General features: G+C 46.2%; 1 protein-coding gene across 1 annotated transcript; it reads right to left on the reverse strand.

The window, feature by feature from the left end:
* Positions 1-418: 418 nt before the first annotated feature.
* PLA2G2F (phospholipase A2 group IIF) lies at positions 419-12078 on the reverse strand. The gene is made up of 5 exons (XM_020973231.2): positions 11938-12078; positions 11007-11059; positions 5305-5449; positions 2996-3108; positions 419-1798 (listed from the first exon to the last, which is right to left on the reverse strand). Exons 1-5 carry the CDS (start codon positions 12069-12071, stop codon positions 1587-1589), a joined length of 657 nt encoding a protein of 218 aa, XP_020828890.1. The 5' UTR covers positions 12072-12078; the 3' UTR covers positions 419-1586.
* Between the last annotated feature and the right edge of the window lie 7380 nt (positions 12079-19458).

Below are 19458 nucleotides of genomic sequence, written 5' to 3' on the forward strand. Positions count from 1 at the left end.
AGTACCTCATTGTTGGGATCAGGAGCATCGTCTGGCTACACCAATGGGGTCAGGAGAAGACACCAAGTGCTGGTTGACCCTATGTCTCCTAAGGAGTGGAGAGGCAAATGTGTCCATGTGTTTGCACTTGGGGCCAAAGTGCCAGGGGCCCCAGGATGGATGTCAATATGAGTGAGTTGGGATGCATGTCTGGAGTTTCCAGGCACCGAGAGTGGATCCCAGTGAATGTGCCTGGCTATTAGGGAAAGCAGCAACATGTATGTACCTGGGAGAGAATCTGTATGGTGATATGTGTGTCTAAGTGAATGCCTGTGCCTACATTGGGTGAGTGCCAGCATAGTATGTGGTCAGGAACCAATGTATAATTGGGTGTGCGTGTCAGTGAGAATGAGTGCCTACTGGTGGATTGGACACGGAGGAGGCACTTATTAGTGTTTATTGATTAAAAGACTGATTAGTAAGAAGTGTCTGTGCATGTGGGAGGCATTGAGTGTGTTTGTATGTGGGGCAGACATATACAGGTGGGTGAGTATCACCAAGCAGGTGACGTGAACCCATGTTGGACATATCTAGGAATTACGGACCTCGCACTGGAAGAGACCTCAGGTCCCATCTTGTCTAACCCCTTCCTTTTACGGATGAGGAAACTGGACCACAGGATCATACCTTTAGAGACCAAAGGGACCTTGGAAGTCATCAAGTCCACCTTTCTCATTTTACAGATGAGAAAACTGTGGCCCAGAGAAGCTCACTGATTTCTCCAAGGCAGCACAGTAGTAAGCAGCAAGGGGTGAGATTTAAACCCAAGTTCTCTCACTACAAACCCACCGTTTTCCAATGTGTCCTTGTGTTAGCAGAGCCAGGAGGGAAGGAAGAAGATCAGTGTTAGGGTGAGAATGTCACTGGTTAGATGGGTCCACGTGTACATTGATGGGTACATCAGTGTATGGGTGAGAGTGGGCTGGGGTAAGGCTGCTGAGAAACAGGGTTCAGAGGAAAGGAGAAAGACCGGAGGAGTGTTTGGACAAGGCCATGAGAAAACAGGTGGTAAGAAGTCTGATGGTGCGTGTGCCTAGACTGTGTGAGCTAGGGCCAGAGGTCAGTGGGATGGTGACTGATATCCAGAGCAGCTAAGGTAGGATCCGTACCAATAGGTACTGTGCTCAAGAGCCCCTGGAAGCAGCCAAGGACCCAGAGGCCCAAGGACAGAGGATGTCAAGGAACCATGAGTGGGGACTAGAAAAATGGCAGCTGAGACCCTGACTGATCCAGTGAACCCATGTAAGATTTACAGGCCCAGGAAGGAGTCTGACCTGTTCCATTTGTCTTTGAACTTGTCCTGTGGCCTTTGAGCCCCAAGGGTCTGTGTCATGGAGAAACTTCCCAGGGGCCTGGCACAAAGGTGCCCCAGGATGGCCCTGTGCCTAAGTTTCTTCTCAAACCTCTTGCTGGGCCCACTTTACCCCAACATGCTCTGTCTCTACTCACACACCCAGGACCAGTATGACAGGAAGGCCCCAGGATTGAGGATTGGAGCCCTCCCCAGGCCTAGCTTTCTCCCTGGGGCTCTGGGGAGGGAGCATAGCTTAGGTAGGTGGAGGTGGCGTCTTAGGGATGTGTCTACACTCAATCTCCACCGGCAGAGGGTCATAGATGCTGCAGGACGGAGTGTTTCCCTTGCAGTAAATATTAAGGTAATTGCGGTGCTCCTCTTGGTAGGTTTGGTTGTTGAGACATAAGACAACATTCTTGTCACATTCACACGTCTGCTTGTCACACTCTGTCTCGTTCTTCTCACCTGTAGGGGGAAAGGCAATGGACTTGGGGCTGGCACCTGGGGGTGCATAGGGAACCTGAGAATCTTCGATGGTCAGAGCTAGGAGGTCCCTTAGAACCCAGAATGTCAGAGCTGAGAGGGCCCTTAGAACCCAGAATGTCAGAGCTGAGAGGGCCCTTAGAAGAGCTGGGAGGTCCCTTAGAACCCAGAATGTCAGAGCTGGGAGGGCACTTAGAACCCAGAATGTCAGAACCAGGAGGGCCCTTAGAACACAGAATGACAGAACTGGGATGGGTCTTAGAACCAGGATGTCAGAGACTGGAGGTATTATAAAGGTTATCTAGACAGATCCTTCATCTTACATGAGAGGAAACTGAGGCCCAGGGAAAGAGTTTCCTCAACCAGGAAGTGACAGAGCAGGTGCTTGAACCCAGGACTTATTTGCATCTCCCCCCACCTCTTCCACCCCTCCTTGACAGCAGTAACTGCGCTCTTTTTGTCTTCGCACCTCCAGAGCCTTACAAAGTTCAAGCTCATAATAGGCATTTGATAGACAGTTATATAGAGAATCTCTCCATTAATACAGATCAGCAACTCGCTATAATTTATAGTTTCAGGGAGTTACCTAGGGCCTGAGAGGTTAAGTGACTTATCCAAGTTGACACAGCCATGAGAACCTGGCTCTTCCTAACTCCCAGGCTAGCCCTCTCTTCTCTAGCCATGATGCCTCTCCTTCACCATAACATGCCCTTAATAACTCTTTGCCTTTGTTGAATTGACTTGTAGACTGACCTCTAAGGAATCTTGGGGCTGAGTATAGGATAGGGGAGGGGTTAGGTGAATACAGTGGGTACAGTACAGGACTTGGAGTCAGGAAGACCGGGGTTTGAATCCTACCTCAGACCTTTAATAGTTGTGTGATCCTGGACAAGTCTCTTAACCTTTGTCTGCTTTGGTTTCCTCATTTGTGAAACGAGGATAATAATAGTATCTGCCTCTCCAGGTTGTTATGAGGAATAAATGAAATCACATTTGTAAAGCGCTTTGTAGACTTTGAAGGGCTCTATAAATGCTGGCGATCATCATCGTCACTGTCATCATTATTATTCTGCTTTGTCGGAGCCTGGGAAGTCTCAGCTCACCAGCTCCCAGCCTGAAGGATCAGGCCAGTGGCGGGTAGCTGCCCCAAGCCCGCCCTCCAGAGGAAGCCATACTCACTGCAGGTGATCGTCTGAGTTTCGTTGTCAATGGAGAATTCGTATAGATCAAGAAAGGGATGGCACCCCTGGTCAAACAGCTTCTGGTAGCAGCAGTCATGGGCGTGGCAGCACCTGGGGTTGGGAGGCAAGGAAGAGCACAAAGGAACAAAGGGACTGTAGCCAGACCTCTTCAGCTCCTACCTACCCTTAAGTTCGTAGATCGAGAGCTGGAAGTCACCCTCATTCACAGAACCCTCCATGAACCTCCCCTTCCCCAGTCCTCTCCCTTGGCCACATCAAGATGGTTGTCGTTGAGTCATTTTTCAGTTCTGTCCGACTCTTTGCGATCCCATCAGGGTCACATCTTAGCAAAGATACTGGAGTAGTTCGCCATTTCCTTCTGCAGCTTATTTTACAGATGAAGAAACAGGCAAATAGGGTTAAGTGACTTGCTCAGGGTCACACAGCTAGTAAGCGTCTGCAGTTGAATTTGAACTCAGTTCTTCCAGACGCCAGGCCCTGTGCTCTGTGTATTATGGCGCCTCCTAGCTGCCCTAGGGTTGGTTTAGCTTCATGGAATCTTAGCTGTAGAGCTGGAAGAGGCCTTCATCATCTAGTTCAAGCGCCGCATTTCATGGATGAGGAAACTGAGGCCCGAAGAAGGGCTGTGACATTCAAAGTCACTTAAGTAATTAAGCAACAATGGGAGGCCACACAAGTACAGTGGAAGGAGCAGGGGCTCTGGAGTCGGAAGACTTGCATTCAAATCCTGCCCCTGATACTTCCTACCTGTGAGACCTTGGGCAAGTCATTTAGCCTCAGTTTTCTGGAAAAGACCAATGCTGGATGATGGCTCGACATCATGGACAGAGAGGTGGGGGCCTCTGGGAGCTGAATTCGAGGTACAAGTTCAGATGTGGCCAGTGTGTCAATTTGTTTGGCTTGGTAGTAGTTTGTTTTTGGTTATAAGGTACAGGTTTTTGTTTGGTTTTTGTTTTAATGGTGGGGGGAGGATTTGGGAGGAAGAGACTAGAAATGGGCATGGGGGGGAAGGAAAAGAAAGGAAATATTGGTACTGTGACACTTAAAAGAGAACAGAAGAACAATTGATTGTATTCTCTAAAGAATGTCTCTGTCCTCTTCTCCTGTTCTTTTGTGCAGCTGGTGCACTTGTGTTGGTGGCTTTTGTCACCTTCGAAACAACAAAAAATTGAGATTAGAGGAAAAGGGAGGGGTTGAGGGGCAGCTAGGTAGCACAGTGGATAGAGTACTGGCCTCGGAGTCAGGAGGACCTGAGTTCAAATCTACCCTCAGACACATAATACTTACTAGCTGTGTGACCCTCGGTAAGTCACTTAACCCCAATTGCCTCAGCAAAAAAAAAAAGGGGGGGAGGGGTTGGACTTGACGGCCTTGGAGGTCCACTGGGGTTCTCCATCTGAGACCCCCTGAAGTAGGTGCTGTAGGGATTATTCTGCCCATTTCAAAGAAGAGCAGCCTGAGTTCCTGGTTCACACGAATAAGTGACAGAGCTGAGATCTGAAGCCAGGTTCAAATCTACCGCTCCACTCTGCCTTCCTCTGATGGTACTTGAGCATAGAAGGAAGAAGGACCGGATTCAAATCCTGTCTTTAGCACTCGGTATGGTACTTCACACAGAATTTTGTTTAGTCATTTTTCAGTCATATCTGGCCCTTCATGACCCCTTTTGAGTTTTTCTTGGCCAAGACACTGGAGTGGTTTATCAATTCCTTCTCCACTTCGTTTTACAGATGTGGAAACTGAGGCAAACGAGGTTAAATGACTTGCGCAGGATCACACAACTAAGAAGTGTCTGAGGTCAGATTTGAACTCACGAAGATGAGTCTCTCTGACTCCATCCCCTGGGCCACCTACCTGCCCTGTGCACAGAATGCGCCATTAATAAATGTTTGAATTAATCAATCAATCTCAGAGCTAGGCCTTGAATCCATATCTCCTCCCTCCTAGTTCAATGGGTTTTCCTCTAGCCACCTTGTCTCAAACTCCTTTAGCTTCTTCATTCTTTCCCCACCCTCTTTCCATCCCCAGATCCTCATCCCTCTCCCTTAATATGTGGCTTACATCCTGACATAAAGCCAAGAGAGGGGCCACAGGGTTCAGGCAAGGACCATTCGTAATGTCAACAACATGACCGAGGAGCCTGAGTTGCATTCAGACAAGACAGTTGCTGTCTACCCTGTGCAGAACCCTGGAAAAGGCCTTGAGTACACCCACAGAAAATCAAGAGCTTGGCTCAGCGTGCCCAGTAGGACGGAGCTGGAACCCTGGGGAGCAGAGGGAACTTACCAGTCCACTTCGTCCATGGGCAGACCCCTGCCTCCTAGCCCACAGTAGCAGCCATAGCCCACAAAGGAGAGGATGGCACTTCTCCCTGTGATGGTTTCTACCATTGACTTCAAGTTCAGTAGGCCTCCATGGACCATTGGCAGGACTGAAAAACAGGCCAAGGGGTAAGGTATTTAAAGGAGAATTCTGCTGGAGCATGGGGGTAGACAGGAGTCATGGGGAAGTGACAGATTATAAAAACAAGAAAAGAGAATCAATAAAACAGTATTTACAGAGGTAAGAGAGACAGAGAGAGGAAGAGACAGACAAAGAAGACCAGGATAAGGGGCAGCTAGGTGGTGCAATGGATAGAGCACCAGCTGTGGAGTCAGGAGGACCTGAGTTCAAATCCAGGCTCAGACACTTGACACTTACTAGTGACCCTGGGCCAAGTCACTTAACCCCTGTTGCCTCACAAAAAAAAAAAAAAGAAGAAGAAGACCCAGGTACCCCACGTGTCATCTAGCAGCATCACCGGGGTACAGTGTTCTGGCTGGTTGTCTTCCTCCCCTCCCCCATTGGGTGTCATCACTAGAGCTCTGAGTTCTCTCTTCTCTCCTGTTCTTTTCCTACCAATAGGTCACCTGCCCAGCTGCCCACATAGGCCAGGTTTCCCTAGGGCAGCAGCAATGGTTTGAAGTCTGAAGGCACAAAAGAAACCAGAGACAGTGGAAAGAGCACAGGATCTGAAGTGAGATGTCCTAGGTTCAAATCCCACTTTCACTTCTACCTCTACAAAATGAGGGGGTTGGATTGGATGGCCTCCAAGGTCCTGTCAAACTCTAGATTATCCAATCCTAGATTTAGAGCTCACCTCACGTCAACGAATCCCATCAGCTGCCAAATCTGGTTGGACCTAATTCCTCCTTTCTCACATCTGTTCCCTCCTCTCAACTCACACAGCCACTACCCTTGGTTAAGAGAAAATAACTTCCGGGCTGTTTCAATCACCTGCTAACTGGTCTTTCTCTCTAATCCCTCCTCCGTGCTCTCCTACTCAATAACCTTCCTTCCTCTCCTACACCTAATTCTCTGGACTTCTTTCTCCATCATACTCATCCTGGAAAATCCCTCCCCTTCTTCAGCCCCTTCCTCTGATTGGTCATTTCCTCCTGCAACTTCCATTTGAAGGAAGGACCCACTGTCCAGCCACCGTCACCCCTTCATTTCTCTCTGGGTCCCACTCCTGACACTCTGAGCTTCTTTCTCCACTATGTGTGTTTAATTCTCCCCTCTCCCCACTCTGAGTTTCCTATTTTATATTCTCTTCTGCCATTATTAGTACATAAGTTCCTTGAGGGCAGGAATGGTCTTTCTTTTTGCTTCTATTTGCATCTCCAGTGGTGGGCACAGTGCCTGGCATATAATCAGTGTTTAAATCATGTTTGTTGACATCCTTTGACTCTAATAAACTCTAGTCAACTCTTGTTGACCAAGGGATCAAATACTGGCACAATGGATAGAACATTGGGCCTGGAGTCAGGAGGACCAGAGTTCGAATCTAGCTTCATACTCTTGACTCTTAGCAAGTCACGTAGACCCTGTCAACCTCAGATTCCCCATCTGTAAAATAGGGACAATAAACCCTGTCCCCCAGGGTTGTTGTGAGGATCAAATAAGATAATAATTGTAAAGTACCTGGCACATTATACTGTGTAAATGTCAGTTATCATTATTATTATATTATTTCATCTTTACTTTAACCTTTTAAAATTTCTGTTTTGGGATTTATACTATTCATTATTATTCATACAAGTATATGATTATATAATTCATAAATAAGTAAATATACTGTAATAGAGATGCGTGTTCAAAATTTTTTTAACTACTGGGCATTCGCAACCAAAAATTCAGAGGCTCACTTCTCCAAACCGCATTCTCCAGCACAGAAGCAGAATGACCTTGGTCTGGCCTACAAGTTATTAGGAAATCCCGTAGTTAGCATGCCCCCATTGAGAAGCCCAAGTTAATGCTCGCTGATTGATTGACTGTTTCCTGAGAAGTATGTATTCTCTCTCATTTAGGACTAAGTTTCCCTCACTAGCTACCTTGGAAGCTTCTACTCTAACCTGTTCCAATTTTCTTCTGAAAGGAAAGATTTCCCATTTCTCTCTCTTCTTCCCATTCTCCCGGGATCCCAATGCCTAGGTTCTTAATGATGGTGTTATTTTCTAAGCTCAAAAGCACTTTATCACTCTTCGAAAAGACAAGGGGAAGGGTAGCCTGTCAGGACCTGGCTTTCTCTGCATTCCTTCCCCTTTCCAAAATCAACTCAATAGATTTTTATTAAGTACTGCCATGTGCAAGGCTCAGCACTAAAGGCTATGGAGAAGGGTCTCATAAAATACTGTCTTGGGTTTGCACTGGAATGGAACTACCCAGCAAGCTGGACCCATGTACCTTTCCTTCCCTACAGATTCTGCTACCCAGGCCCTGAGATTGACTCGTTCTCTAAGAGAAGGCAAAGCTGGCTGGGACAAAGTTTCGGCTCAGTTAATAAAGTCTTCTTGCTTCTGGACTTCTGCATTCTTAACCTTTAACTCCTTAAGTATCTATTCCTGGTGTAAAACCATTTGCCTCACCCCACCCCCATCACCTGAGAAAGGCCTAAAACCTGGATTGGTCAATCAGGAGAAAGACATTTTGGCCCACTCTGAGCTTAGCCTACCATAATGCTTTGCTTTGCTCTCTGAGTGAACCCAAAATGCCCCTTCCCGTGTCAGCAACCCCAAGGCCAGATGGAGCTGACCAGGAACATTCTTCTGTTTATGACCACCAAGGACAAGGCGCCTTGAGCCAGACACTATCTTGAATAATTGTTATATTATGTCACGTTAATGGTAAAAGAAATACAGACATCCTGGATCTATAATTTCAATCGACACTTTGACATTCTCTTGTCTTATTGCATTTACAACCTATTCCACTAAGAAATTCCTTTCTCATATTATAGTTAACACATGTGGAGACTATCATTTTGGTTGATACAGGCATCCTGACTTGATTCTAAGTATATAAAGGGTCTCTGACTCCATCATGCATGATTCTCTGGCTTAATGAGAATAAATAAACACGTAAATAAATAAGCAAATGTAAAGCCTGATTCTGTTTGCTCCTTGTTCACATCTTTGGTAAGGTGAACCCCATTCTGTTTGTACTTTGGACAAACCTTCGGTTAAAAGGGAAACTGATTCTGTTTGTTTCTTTGGACCAAAGCTTTGGTAAGTGGGTGACACTGGGGATCTCTTAGTTCTTGACCATATCCATAGAATCACAAATTCTCAGTGTTGGAAAGAGCCTCACAGGCCAGATTGCGCATCCTATACTTGAACAAACCCTTGAGGGACGCTGGTGATGCCACAGAGAAAGCAAAGGACTTGTAGTCAAAGCTGGTTTTAAATCCCAGCTTGGCCACATACTACCTATGTGACTACAGGCAAATCACTTCTCTGGGCCTCAGTTTTCTCATCTGTAAAATGAGGGCACTGGACCTGATGAAGGTCTCTTCTATCTCTTCATCTATGATTTCATGGATCCTGCCTTTTGCCTTTCTTTGAATAGCCAGCACTTACCAAGCAGGCTAGGTGGCTCAGTGGGTAGAGCTCCGGGCCTGGAGGAAGGAAGATCTAAGTTCAAATCCAGACTCAGACACTTACTAGCTTCATGACTCTGGGCAAGTCACTTCACCCTGCTTGCCTCAGTTTCCTCATCTGTAAAATGAGCTGGAGAAGGAAATGGCAAACCACTCCAGTATCTCTGCCAAGAAAACCCCAAATGGGGTCACGGAGAGTCAGACACGACTGAAAAACCACTGAACGACAACAGCAAACTTTGGAATCATGTATTCTCAGGGCTGGAAGGAAACTTAGAACTCTCACCTTGTCCGACCTCCTCACTTACAAAGGAAGGAACTGGGGCCTTGAGAGGTAAACAAAGGAACCAGGAGTCAGACCTAAAGGCCTATAGTATTTACAGCTTGTACTTCCCCTCCTCAGTGATACATATGAGGAAACTGAGTCCCTAAGAAATTAAGTACCTTTAAAATAATAAAATCAGGACCCAAACTCAAATCTTCTCAGCCAAGACTAATACTTTCTTTTTTTCTTCAGAAAAAAAAAAATCTAGGGGCAGCTAGGTAGTGTAGTAGATAGAGCTCCAGCCCTAAAGTCAGGAGGACCTGAGTTCAAATCCAGCCTCAGACACATAACACTTACTAGCTGTGCGACCCTGGGCTTAACCCCAAATGCCTCGCCAAAATAAACAAATAAATAAACAAATAATCGAATATGCCCATTCTACCCTCCTCCCAGGAACTGACACCTCCCTTATATTTATTTTTTTATTATTATTTTTAGGCAATTGGGGTTAAGTGACTTGCCCAGGGTCACACAGCAAGTAAGTGTCAAATGTTTGGTCTGAGTCCGCATTAACTTCAGGGCTGGTGCTCTATCCACTGCACCACCTAGCTGCCCTGACACCTCCTTTATAACAAAGAAAACCGCTTAAGGAAAAAAATTAATACAATGACTGCCTCTGATGATGTATATAAAGTTCTGTCAAGCAGGCCCCCACCTCTCAAAGGAGGAAACTGAAGTTTGCTTCCTTATCATTCTCTAGCATCATTATTGGTTAAAAAAACAAAACAAAACACAATGTTCATTCTAGTATGTTACATAGCTTCTCATCTCCTGATGTCAATTCCCTTTCCACTGAATTTAATATAGTGGACATCAGCTTAAATATGCCGAAGAGATTACACACTCAATCGTGCTTGTGAACAGAGGACAATTTACACACACATACACACACACACACACGTACTCATATGTACACATATGCACACATGCAAGTCCACACAAGTATTCACTGCATCTCAGTAATGCAGGAAGCGGCATAGTATTAGTGGAAAGCATTTGCTCTGTAGTCAGAGGACCTGGGTTCAAATCCAGTCTCAATTACTTACTACTATTGTTGTTGTTCAGTCATATCTGACTTTTTGTGACCCCATTTGGGGTTTTCTTGGCAGAGATATTAGAGTGGTTCTCCACTTCCTTCTCCAGCTCAGTTTACAGATGAGGAAACTGAGGTCTAGAGAGGTTAAGTTAGTGAGTAGCAGAGCCAGGATCTGAACCTGGGCCCTCTGATTTTGAAGGCAGTACTCTTTCCCAATGTACTGTACTGCTCCTCCCTACCCAGTCCCAAGGCCCGTGGCCAGCTCCTCCAGTTGGGCACATCCTCCTCATACAACCACCTGCTCCTCAGAGAGGACACTAAGTTCTTCTGCTACAGTGACTTTGGGCATGTCACTTACCTTCCTCTCCCCCTTCCTCAGAAGCTTCCCCTGCTCTGCCTCCAACCCCTCCCCAAGCTCTGCTGGGGCCATTACTTGCTCCCCAGCAACTTAAGGGTAGCCAGGGAGTGCACAGGGACAGGAGACGCACCATAAACATCACCTTTTAATGAGGCTTGCTTAACTCTGGGGCCCTAGCAGGCTCAGGCCTCATAAATGCCAGGTGACGGGTTCCCGGTGTTTGTACATGGGCAGCCTGGGGTTAAACAAGAAGGAGGAAGCTGGACTGGGCACAGTACCCACAGATGACAAGAGGTCACTTGAGGACAAACCAGAGAAGTCTAGGAGACCCCAGGAATGAGCCCTTACTCACCGCTGCCTGCTAGAATGGTGATTGTGAACAACTTCCTGATGCCTGGGATGGACCTGCAAGACAGAGAAACCAACATCCCTCATCAAGTTCCCTTCATGCCACATACCCGGGCCTGCTACAACCTGTGGAGCCCTGGCTTCACGTTCCCATAAACACGTGTTAGATGATGCGGCTGCCCCAGCTCCGCTCCCCTCCCCTCAGTCCACACCAATATCTGTTTTTAACACCTGGCTGCAGGAAGAAGGTGGCAAACACCCTAACTCCTTCACTGTCCCCCTGCTTCGAGGCAGAAGGGATCCATTACTGGCCTTGCTATTGAGGGGAGGGAGGCCCCAGCCAAGGATCCATAAGAACTCAAAGAGTAAGCCATCAGAGCAATGATTGGAGGACGGTGGCCCATGGAGAAATGGAGAGGAGGCCAAACATGAGGAGGAAAACTATAGCATTCAAAGTTGGAATGGACACGTAGGGGTATTTCAGTCCAAGCCCTTCATGTTGCAATAGAGGAAATTGAGGCCCAGATTTGTCCCTTCTCCTCAAGTGGCAAAGGACTTGGCCAAGGTCATACAACTATAAAGGAGCGGAGCCTAAGGATTCTTACTCCAAATCTGGGGACACTGAGTGTGGGACTTAATATGATAGGGGTCAGGAGACCAGCTCTGCTATGGCCTTGATCTTTGACCCTTAACCTTGACCTTAGCCTTTCAGAGGCTTGGTTTTCCCATCCATAAAATCAGAATGGTGAGAGCAGTATTAGATTAGACAATCTCTAAACATTTCTATGAGTCTAGGGAATTTCTCAGACTAGGATTTGGGAAACCAGATCTCCCTTCTCTGAAAAACACTAATATTTAGAAAAATCCCACCCTACTTCCCTAAGGATGCCCATAAGATTGGATCTTCTTCTCTCCCCTAAGGGCCTGGCACTTACTTGGTGGCCTTCCAGAAAGAGGTGGCCCAGGGGAAGAGCATCCCAGTCTGCTCCACTGATGTCTTCCAGGACAGGGGTCTAACCAGCCCCTTCTTCCTGAACTCTTTGGGGTTGGTCTGAGCCCCATCTTCCATCTTCTGAGGTCTGGAGGGCCAACAACATAGGGTTTGCTCTGTCCACAAAGCACAGGGAAGGCTCCAGGGAACAGGCCCCAGCTTCACTCTCTCTCTCACACTGGTGAGAGGCAGTCCTAGAACAATGACCAGTGCCCAAAGGAGTCAGGGTGACACACGCCCTGTTCCTCCTCCTCCTCTCAGGGAAGAAGAAGCACCACCCACACCTGGCTAAGGAATCCCCACCCATGTCTGGCTAAGTGATGGTGCCCTCCTAGCAGCTATGTACTCCCCCATGTCTGGCATGGTCCGACCCTCTCCAAAGTCAGTGGGATAATAGGAGCATAGTTCTAGGGCTGGAAAGGATCCCAGAGGCCTTTGAGTCCACCATATTCCCTGGGAAGTTCAGCAAGTGTAGGGATAGGGTGGGGGAAGGGAGCAATGTTGTTTGCCCCTCTGGACAGTGGCTCTGAGACCCTGAATGCTCTGGTCAGAGGCCAGACTTCTGAGGGATAGGTCTGGGCCTGAGCATTCCACCCTGGCATCTGGCAGCATCTAATGGGAAAGACAAGAAGTCTGGGAGTATAGAATACTCATAGGGCTCTGGAGCTAGAAGGGACCTTAGAAACCATCTGGTCCATTTTACAGAGGGAGAAACTGAGACTCGGGAAAAGGAAGTAACCCACAACTAGCTAATAGGACAACCAAGCTTAGTTTCTAGTCACTTCAATTAAGCATTTATTGGCCACCTACTATGTGCAAGGCCTTATTGCTAGGTATCTCCAGGATCAAATATGAAGTCGTCTGTTTGGCATTTACAGCTGTCTGTCCTCTCATGACCTTTCCAGTCTTCATATATTTTCTTCTCCTCTAGGAATGCCATGTCTAGCTATGCTAGCCACTATAGTCCATCTTTCTTTCTTTGCACAAGCTGATCTCCGTTCCTAGAAATGTTCTCTCTTCTCACCTCTGCCTCCTGGCTCCCCTAGGTAATTGCAGAGGACTGCATTAGGAGCAAACAGGAAGCATGTCTTAAGCCCAGTCTAGAATAACCTGGTATTTTGATACTTGGATAAACCCAAAGATCCCAATGATTGGAGCAAGAACTATTCCACAAGCTGTTGGGAAGACTGGAAAGTAGTCTGACAGAAACTAGAGACAGGCCAACATGGCACACTGTACCTCAAGATAAGCTCAAAATGGGTAAGTGATACAGATAGAAAGGGTGATATCATAAGTGAATTGGTGGAGCATGGAAAAAGTTACCAGTCAGATCTATGGATAGGGGAGGAGTTCATGACCAAACAAGAGACAGAGAGGTTTCCAGCAGGTAAAATGGATAGTTCTGACTACATAAAATTAAAAGGGTTTTGCACAAGCCCTAACTATGTGCCAGTCATTATGCTAAAGGCTGGAGACACAGAGAAAAAAACAAAACAAAACAAAAACCAGTCCCCACCCTTAAAGAGTTTAGATTCTAATGGGGGAGAGAACATGTATGTAGATAAGTACATATATGATCCATGCAGAGCAGGTAAAAGGAAGGCTGGGGGCGGGGGTGGAACAGGGAAAGGCCTCCCCTGGAAGGTGGGATTCATGCTGAGTATTGAAGTGAGTCAAGGAAACAGAGCCAGAGGTGAGGAAGGAGAGAAAGCATCCCAGGCCCTTGAGTGCCCCTGGCTTCCTTCAAGCCTCAGCTCTGATCCCACCTTCTGCAAGAGGCCTTCTGGACTCTACACAATTATTGGTCCCTTCCTATCTGTTCTTCCTATAGCTTTCATATACCAGATTATTCATATATTGCCTCTTTCCCATTAGAATGTAAATTCTTTGAGGACGGGGCTGGTGGTTTTGCCTTTATAGTATAAGCACAGTGCCTGGCACGTGCTTAATAAATGATTTTTGCTTGACTGGTAGAATACAGAGGTTCTTAACTAGGAGTTCATGAACTTTTCTTTTTAATGCTTTGATAATTCATTTGGTATAATGGGTTTCCTTTGTAAATCTCATGTATTTTATTTGTGCATTTAAAAATATTCTTCTGTTTGTTTGTTTTTTGAGGCAATTGGGGTTAAGTGACTTGCCCAGGGTCACACAGCTAGTAAGTTTGGTCTGAGGCCGGATTTGAACTGAAGTCCTCCTGACTTCAAGGCCGGTGCTCTATCCACTGTACCACCTGGCTGCCCCAAAAACATTCTTCTGAGAAGGGGTTCTTAGGCTTCACCAGACTGACTGGCAAAGGAAAGGTCTGTAACTGACACACAGAAAGTGAAGAACCCCCAGTGAAGTGGCTGCTTTACCTGGAGATAGGTGGAATCCCACCTTTGAAACTTACCAGCTCAGGGTCCCAGAGCAAGTCCCATGTCCTTTATAAGCCCCAGTGATCTGATCTGTAAAATAGAAACACCACCACCACCACCACCAGCACCCGCAACAGCAATACAATAATGACAACAATAATAATAATAACTGTAGCACCTTCCTTGCAGGACCAAATGATGTACTGTCCTTTGCTAACTAGAAACTACGGTATAAATGTCAAGTATGATTCAAAATGAATGAAATCTAGGTCCTGCCTTCAAATAGCTCAAATTCTAATGTGAGAGGAATAAGACATTCACCCAGGGAGCTCTAATACAAGGTTGAGTGTAATTAACCTAGAATTTAGGCACTCTATAATTACTTGGGGGGGTCACAAATTAGGAGGAGACTAGAGACTGTACCATACAAAGATCAGCTGAAAGAATTAGGAATCTTTAGCCCAGAGAAGGAAAGATGAAGGGAATGGGGGTAGTTCTGATAGCTTTCTTCAAGTATTCAAAAGGCTGTCCCCTTGGAAGAAGGGTCAGACTCAGTCTCCTTGGAAGAAGGGTCAGATTCAGTCTCCTTGGAAGAAGGGTCAGACTCATTCTCCTTGATGCCAGAGGGCAGAGTGAGGAGCAGTGAACCAAAGTTGTAGGGGGGAGATTTAAGGTTAGGTCTGAAAAGGGAGAAAAACTGAGAGCTGTCCTAAAGTGAAATAGATTATTTTGGGAGGAGCGAGTCCCCGAACACCAGAGGTCTTCAATTAGTCAAGGATTTTGCGGAGGGGATTGCTGCGCAGGAATAACTTGGACTAGATGCCCTCCAAAGCCCTTCCTCATTCTGAGTTTGTGTGATCATCGCTATATGAGTATAATAAGAATCAGAGGTGAGCCAATGTGATTGGAGAGACTGACCCAGAAGCTAGCTAGTCTAGAGCTAGCTAGAAGGAATGTTAGTGGTTGTCTAGCCCAGTTGCTCAATTTGCAGGTGAGGATGCAGGGCCCAGAGAGGTTGTCACCCATCCAAGACTGTGTGAAAATCTTAAGTCTCAGAGTCAGGATTTGAGCCAGGGTCTTCTGAGCCAAAATTCAACGTTCTGCCCACTGCTCTGAGGATATGTAACTGGAAGATATATACTGATATAACTGAAGACATATAAGTAGAAGGCCAGACATGTAGAAAGAGTGAACAGGTTATGTGATCCCTGGATAGCTATGAAGCCTGTTCAACCTGTCATGAGGTCTTGAAGAAGGACTCCAATCAATTGGGTGAACCCCACCCCCATAAAAAATTTGGCCTAGATCTAGAACGTGAAGGGACCTCAGAGGCCATCCATTAATCCTAGGGTCGTAGATTTAAAACTGGAAGAAAATTTAGAGATAATTTTGTTCATCCCCTCTCATTTTATAAATGAGGAAACAGGCTTAGGGAGGCTGAATGACTTGGATAAGGATAAATATCAGTGGTAAGATTTGAACCCAGGTCATCTGACTCAGAGCTGGTGTTCTTTCCACGGTACTGTAGTTGCATCCCTATGTCTCTTCCTGCCTGTGGGACTTTGGACAAGTTATTTGGGGCTCCTTCCTTGGGGCTCCACTTTCTCATCTGTAAAATGGGGGGAGTGGGATTGAACTATTTGACCTCTGAGTTAGTTTCTGGTTCTACAATCTGTGCTACTGTGAGACAGCTGGGTGGTGCAGTGGATAGAGCACAGGGCTTGCAGTCAAGAAGACCTCAGATACTAGCTGTGTGCCCCTGGGCAAGCCACTTAGCCTCTATTTGCCTCAGTTTCCTGAGATGGGGATAACAATAGCACCTAAGTCCTGGGGTTGTTGTGAGGTTGAAATGAGATAATATCTATAAAGCGCATAGTAGGCACTTCATAAATGCTGGCTACCATGATTCTCTAGGAGGATGTGGATAAGTCACACAGGATGAGATGGCATTCCTAGGACCCAATCTGCACTGATGGAGGAAACTGTTCCCATTGATGTGATCACAGGTACATTGAAATATCAAAAGAGATTTAAAAAAAAAAATCTCTCCAAGCCAGAAAATGAGCAAGAACTTGAAGGTGCTCCATCTATTTGTCCCAACAGCCCTACCTCAGCCCCATGGTTGGTCTCTAGTCTGGTGGGGGATGGGGAAGGAGGAGGGCTGGATCCCTGTGCCCTTTCAACAGCAAACAGGAAATGAGTAATCAGCAGCCAGGATTCCAGCATAAACAAGTAAGAATAAAGAAGCTTGGTGTTCCTGTCCCAGTTCTCCTGCCTCACTGCTTAGGGGGAGGGGACGAGGATGGGGGGAAGGAGAAGTCCAATCTACCACCATTAATCAGGGGCTTGATTAAGTGGGCTGGAGTCCAGACAAATCAGGCTACTCCCAGGATCCTAGCATCCCACAATCTCAGAGATGGAAGGAACCCCAGTGGCCATCTGCTCTAACCTATACCTTCCCAGGAATGTCTTTGAGCACTTTCCTGAATGCAGGTAAGAGATTTTGCCATATGCAACTGCACCTTCCATCCAGGTGCACTCAGAGGTAGAGAAGCCAGGTGTCCCTCAGAGGGATGTGAGGTTTCCTGGAGAGGAGGCTCCTATGTAAACATCTTGCTTCTCTTCCAGCTGTCATGAATGTAAGGAAAAAATAAGCAAACCAAGTGCTCTTAGATCTCACCAGCTCCTATGGGTTTCAATCATCATCTGTATGCAGAAGGTTCTCAGATCTATTTAATGAACCCTAACCTCTCTTCTGAGCTCCAGTCTCATATCACCAACTGCCTTTTGACTCTGTGGTGCAGGGGATGGAGTATCAGGCCTGGAGTCTGGAAGAGATATTACTGGGTTCAAATCCAGTTTCTAACCCTTACTAGCTGTGTGACCCTAGGTGAGTCATTTAACTTCTGCCTCAGTTTCCCCATCTGCAAAATGAGATAATACTAGCACCTACTTTCTGAGATTGCTGTGAAGATCAAATGAGATAATATTTATGTAGCACTTATTACAGTGCCTGGCACCTAGTAGGTGCTATCTTCAATGTTAACAAATCAGCTATTATTATCTCAAACTGGATGTCCTGGAGGCACCTTAAACGAAACACTCCAAAACAGAATCCATTGTCTTTCCCCCTAAATCCCAGCTCTTCCTAAATTTCCCATTACTGTTGAGATCACCACCATCCTGCTGTCACCTAGGTTCAAGGCATAGGGGTCATCCATGACTTCTCAAGCACACACCTCATAATCTGTTGCCAAATCTTGTCAACCTCTCCTATATTTGTCCCCTGCTCTCCACTCACACAGCGACCACCACCCTGTGACCTAGGACCTCATCCCCTCACCCCTGAACCAATGAAATAGCCTGATGGTGGATCACTCTGCCTCAACTCTCTCCCCACTGAGTTCATCCTCCACTCAGCTGTTGTGGGTTTCCTAAAGCAGAAGTCTGTCAATGTCACTCACCCCACCCTTTTAATCAATTCAGCCTTCAGTGGCTCCCTGTTACTTCCAGGGTCAAATACAAAATCCTCTGTTTTTTAAAGCCTGTCACAACTTGGCCTCCTCCTTCTCTTCTAGTCTTCTAATATTTTACTCCCCTTAAATACCCTACAATCCAAAGCCATCAATCTTCTTAACAATGTTCGTTTCTTGACCCCAGGCCTTTCCACTCCCTGTTCCCGTCTGGAATTCTCTCCCTCCTCCTCATCTGTGCCTTGGAGTTTCCCTGGATTTCTCTAAGACTCGTTTCTTTCTTTTTTTTTACATTGTTAATTTATTTCTTTTTAGTTTTCAACATCCTGGCATGTAGAATGTGTCTAATGAATGATTGTTGTCTGACTGATATGTTGTTCATAGGAGGGTCATTTTCAATAAATTTAGATCTAGGAAAGACCTTGGAGTTCATCAAATTCAATTCTTTTACTTTATAGACAAAGAAAGGAACTGAGGCCCAGTAAGTTCAAAAGATTTGCCCAAGGTCACACAGATAGTGAGTCTCAGAGGCAGAATTGAACCCAGGTCCTTTTTCAATTGACTTGTTGCATCAGTCGTGTCTGACTCTTCATGACCCCATTTGGAGTTTACTTGGCAAAGATACTGGAGTGGTTTGCCATTTCCTTCTCCAGCTCATTTTACAGATGAAGAAACTAAGGAAAACAGGGTTAATAACTTGCCCAGGGTCACACAGCTAATAAGTATCTGAGGATAGATTAGAATTCAGGTCCTCCTGACTCCAGGGCTGGCATTCTATCCATTGCACCACCTGGCAGCCTGAATTGAATTAGTGTATGCTGAAAGCGCCAGAGAAGGCCTTGTTGTGGCTATCAGTACTGAAAAGTGTAGATTCAAGTTTTTGTCCATTCAATTCAATTCTATGTTCCGTTTTATGGTCCTTACCAGCTTTGTTATCTTAGGTCCCAAGCTGAGTCAATTAATCCATCAGCAAGTCATTATTAAGCTCCTATGTTCTAAGGTCCTTCCCAGCCCTGACACTGCAGGTTCTAAGGCTGCTCTCAGTTTTAAGATTCTCTATTCTAAGACCGCTCCCAGCTCTGGAGTTTTGTGATTGAAGCTCTGACATTCTGTGTTCTAAGGGCCTGGACAGTTTTAACTTTCTGTGTTCTAAGGGCCCTCCCAGCTCTGATATTCTATGTTCTGAGGCCCTTCTCAGCTCTGACATTCATGTTCTAAGGCCCCTACCAACTCTGACATTCTGTGTCCTGAGGGCCCTCCTAGCTCTGACGTTCTGTGTTCTAAGGGCCCTCTCAGCCTTGATATTCAGTATTTTAAACCTGCTACTAGGAAAAAACCCAACTATCTACTCTCCATGGCTACACTTCTCCCCACCTCCCCCAAGATCTTTGCAATTTCACTTCAGACTGCAGCACTACTAAAACCTCTCCTGGGTTACCATCAATCACTTAGTTACCAAATCCAAAGAGCTTTTCACAATAATTGTTCCTCTTGACCCCCCTTTCTCCTGCATACTCTCCCCTCCCTGAGTTTTCATGACACTGCTCTCTCCTGATTCTTTTCCTACCTAAATCTAAACAATTAACAAAACAGTGAATCAAGCCCTGACTTGTAGCATCTGCCTGTTCCTGGTGC

The sequence above is a fragment of the Phascolarctos cinereus genome, unplaced genomic scaffold (genome assembly GCF_003287225.1).
Source record: "Phascolarctos cinereus isolate Bilbo 61053 unplaced genomic scaffold, phaCin_HiC Scaffold_726;HRSCAF=1367, whole genome shotgun sequence".
In the NCBI taxonomy this organism is placed as follows: Eukaryota; Metazoa; Chordata; class Mammalia; order Diprotodontia; family Phascolarctidae; genus Phascolarctos; species Phascolarctos cinereus.

Bases quoted from the DNA above. Each gene is read 5' to 3' on its own strand.
- PLA2G2F (XM_020973231.2), bottom strand. From the start codon at position 12,071: ATGGAAGATGGGGCTCAGACCAACCCCAAAGAGTTCAGGAAGAAGGGG. The intron at 5,450-11,006 runs GTGAGTAAGGGC...CCTGTTTTTCAG, and splicing joins CACCATTCTAGCAGGCAGCG to TCCTGCCAATGGTCCATGGA. The intron at 1,799-2,995 runs GTGAGTATGGCT...TTCCCCCTACAG, and splicing joins AACTCAGACGATCACCTGCA to GTGAGAAGAACGAGACAGAG.